General features: G+C 46.3%; 1 protein-coding gene across 1 annotated transcript in view; it reads left to right on the forward strand.

Annotated features, from left to right (window-relative positions):
- The first annotated feature begins 292 nt into the window (after positions 1 to 292).
- The window catches only part of LOC145398385 (uncharacterized), a 19,469-nt gene continuing 16,630 nt past the window's right edge, over positions 293 to 3,131 (forward strand). The window contains exon 1 of the mRNA XM_080271262.1: positions 293 to 364. Coding sequence (XP_080127388.1) covers positions 293 to 364 — 72 coding nt within the window. The remainder of the gene's footprint in view (positions 365 to 3,131) is intronic.

The raw sequence follows: 3,131 nt of genomic DNA on the forward strand, positions 1-3,131 counted from the left end.
GTGGAGGTGGGGGTGAGAGGTGGTGGTGGTGGTGGAGGGGATGGGGGTGAGAGGATGTGGTAGTGGGGGTGGGGGTAAGAGGTGGTTTTGGTGGAAAGGGTGTGGGTGAGAGGTGGTGGTGGTGGTGGAGGGGATGGGGGTGAGAGATGGTGGTGGTGGAGGGACTGGGGGTGATAGGTGGTGGTGGTGGAGGGGGTAGGGGAGGGTGTTGTGGTGGTGGTAGGGGTGAGTGTGGGTGTCAGGCAGGTATATAAGTGGTGGGTGGTTAGGGCAGGGTTTGTGGCGACATAACATGAGGACACATCAGGTGGTGTGTGTGCTGCTGGTGGCCTTCACTGGCCTGGCCACAGCTTTCCCCTTCCAGGTATGTCAATGTGTGTCTTTATTGTGTCGTTATATACAGCATTATCTTATACGGTTAACATGAAAACTGGATTTAAAAAATAGACGAATAGATGGATATGGATAGACAGGTAGGTAGGTATAGAGAGATGGATTGATAGATTAATGGACAGTCTATCTATCTATTGCCAGACCCTTTAATCCCGTACGGGGTGGCCACAAACAAATCGCCTCCACGTCGCCCTGTCCCCTGCCATTTCACTGCCCTGCTCCCAACTCACACCCCCCTCTCTCATATACCTCTCCACCCCATCCCTCCATCCCATCCTCGGCCTCCCTCTCCCTCTCCCCCCCCCTTCCACCTCACTCACATACATTTTCCTCGTCAGTGTCTTACCCTCAATCCTCTCCACATGGCCAAACCACCTCAGTGTGTTCCTCATAACTCTTCCTATCACATCCACATCCACACCACAACGCTCCTTTATATCCTCATTCGTCAGCCTGTCTCTCCATGTGACTCCACAGGCTCCTCATAAATAACTCATTTCCACTGCTCTCACTCTTGACTTGTGTCCTTCCAACAAAGTCCAAGCTTCACTTTCATACGTTAGAGTTGGTATCACAATAGTCATGTAGTAACTTTTTCACTTCCATGCTCACTTCCCTGTTTCTTATCACTGCTTTCAAGGAACCAGCAACCTTTCTTCCTTGTACCCTTTCAAGCACTTTACCCTCCAAACTTTCATCCTTACTCATCATACTACCCAAGTACTTAAACGTACTCACATTTTCCATTTCCTCACCATCCAACCTCACTGTACATTCACTGGCTTCAACTCTCTCAAAGACCACCACTTTACTCTTCCCTACATTCACCTTTAGATTCCGTTTCTTACACACTCTCCCAAACTCATCCACCAAGCCTCGCAGCTCCCTTTCGTCTTCACTCAACAACACAGTATAATCTGCAAACAACAGTACAGGGAGTTTTCAAACACTACCCTCTCTCACCAGGGCCACTCCAACATCCACTACCCTACCTTGTACCTCTTTTATTACCCCCATCCATGTACAAATTGAACAACCATGGAGACATGACACATCCCTATTTCAACCAACCTTCAAAGAGAAAAATTCACTCAGTTCACAATCAACACGCACTGCAGCCTTAGCACCATCATACATACTCATCACGGCATTCAACAACTTCCCATCTACTCCCTATATTCTTAGTACTTTCCACGATCCTTGTCTATCCACCCTGTCATATGCTTTCTCCAAATCCATGAAAGCCGCATACAACTTCATTCCCTTCTCTAGAAACTTTTCCACTAAAGATCTAAGATTGAATATCTGATCTACATAAGCTCTTCCCTTCCTAAAGCCTCCCTGTTCTTCCCCAACTAATTCCTCTGTTCTTTCCCTAACTCTGTCAGTAAGTATCCTACCATACACTTTTCCTATTATACTAAGAAGACAAATGCCCGGATGATTACCACACACTTCTTTTTCCCCTTTTCCTTTGTACAAGGGAATAATTATACCTGACTTCCAATCCTCCAGGACTCTACCTTCCTCCCAGGCCAATCTGCACATCTTCCACGTCCATTCTACTACTATCTCTCCCCCATGCTTCAGCATTTCACCACACACTCCATCAATTCCTGGGGCTTTCCCCAATTTGACTTTCTTCATTGCTTCCACAACTTCTATCCTACTGATTTCTTCCTGTCTTCTCACCTCCCTCTTCCTCCCAGCCATTCCCCAGCCACTTATATTCGCATTCCTTCCGTCCTCTATGTTCAATAATTCCTTAAAGTGTTCTCTCCATCTGCTCACTTTTTCTCCCTTCTCCACTAGTAATATACCATTTTTATATTTCACTCCCCTGCTAACTTCACTGCCACCCTGTCTTACTCTTTTCACCTCTTTCCAGAATATTTTCTTACAGTCCCTCCACTTTACACTCAAATTCCTTCCAAATTCCTCATCCACTCTCTTCTTACTCTCTCTTACTAATCTTTTCACCTCTCTCTTCCTTTCTACATATAACTCTCTCTTCCGCCTCTCAACTTCTTTCTCGCCCCTATTTCTCATCCATTCATTGTATGCTTTCTTCTTTTGTGCCACAGCCTGTCTCACCTCGTCATTCCGCCACGCTGTTCCTTGCATCCCCCTTCGTCTTCTCTTCACCCCACACACCACATTACATGCTGCACATATTTCTTCTAGTGATTATCCTGCACACACCTTCCACGTCCCCCATCTGCTCCAATTCATATTTACCCAATTGTTCTGCTACTTCTCTCTTATATTCTGTCATTTTCTCATCCCCTTGTAACCTTTCCACTCTCCTTGCAACTACTCCTTCTTCCCGTCCTTCCCCTCTTCTATTTCTCCATCTTGCTTGGATCTTGATACTGGCCACCACCAAGTAGTGGTTAGAAAGTCCACTCCCCCAACCTCTAAAAGCTCTTGCATCCATTACACATCTTCGCATCCTTTCATCCACACACACATAATCAATCATTGCCTTCCTTTCATTCAGTTCACCACCCACTCTTCTCATCACTCGCCATGTATACCTGTGGATCATTTTGTGCCTGAGGAGGGTATTGGCTTTCACCAACCTCCTCCCAGCACAAGTGTCCACTAACGCACTGCCATTCTCATGTATCTCAGCCGGCACACCCTACTCACCTTCACATTGCCTACTTTACCATTCATATCACCGATCAAAAACACTCTCTCATTCCTTCCAAACTTTTCCATGCACACTTTCACAT

This window comes from Coenobita brevimanus, chromosome 45 (genome assembly GCF_032717465.1).
Source record: "Coenobita brevimanus isolate Jiangsu-jjx chromosome 45, ASM3271746v2, whole genome shotgun sequence".
NCBI lineage: Eukaryota > Metazoa > Arthropoda > Malacostraca > Decapoda > Coenobitidae > Coenobita > Coenobita brevimanus.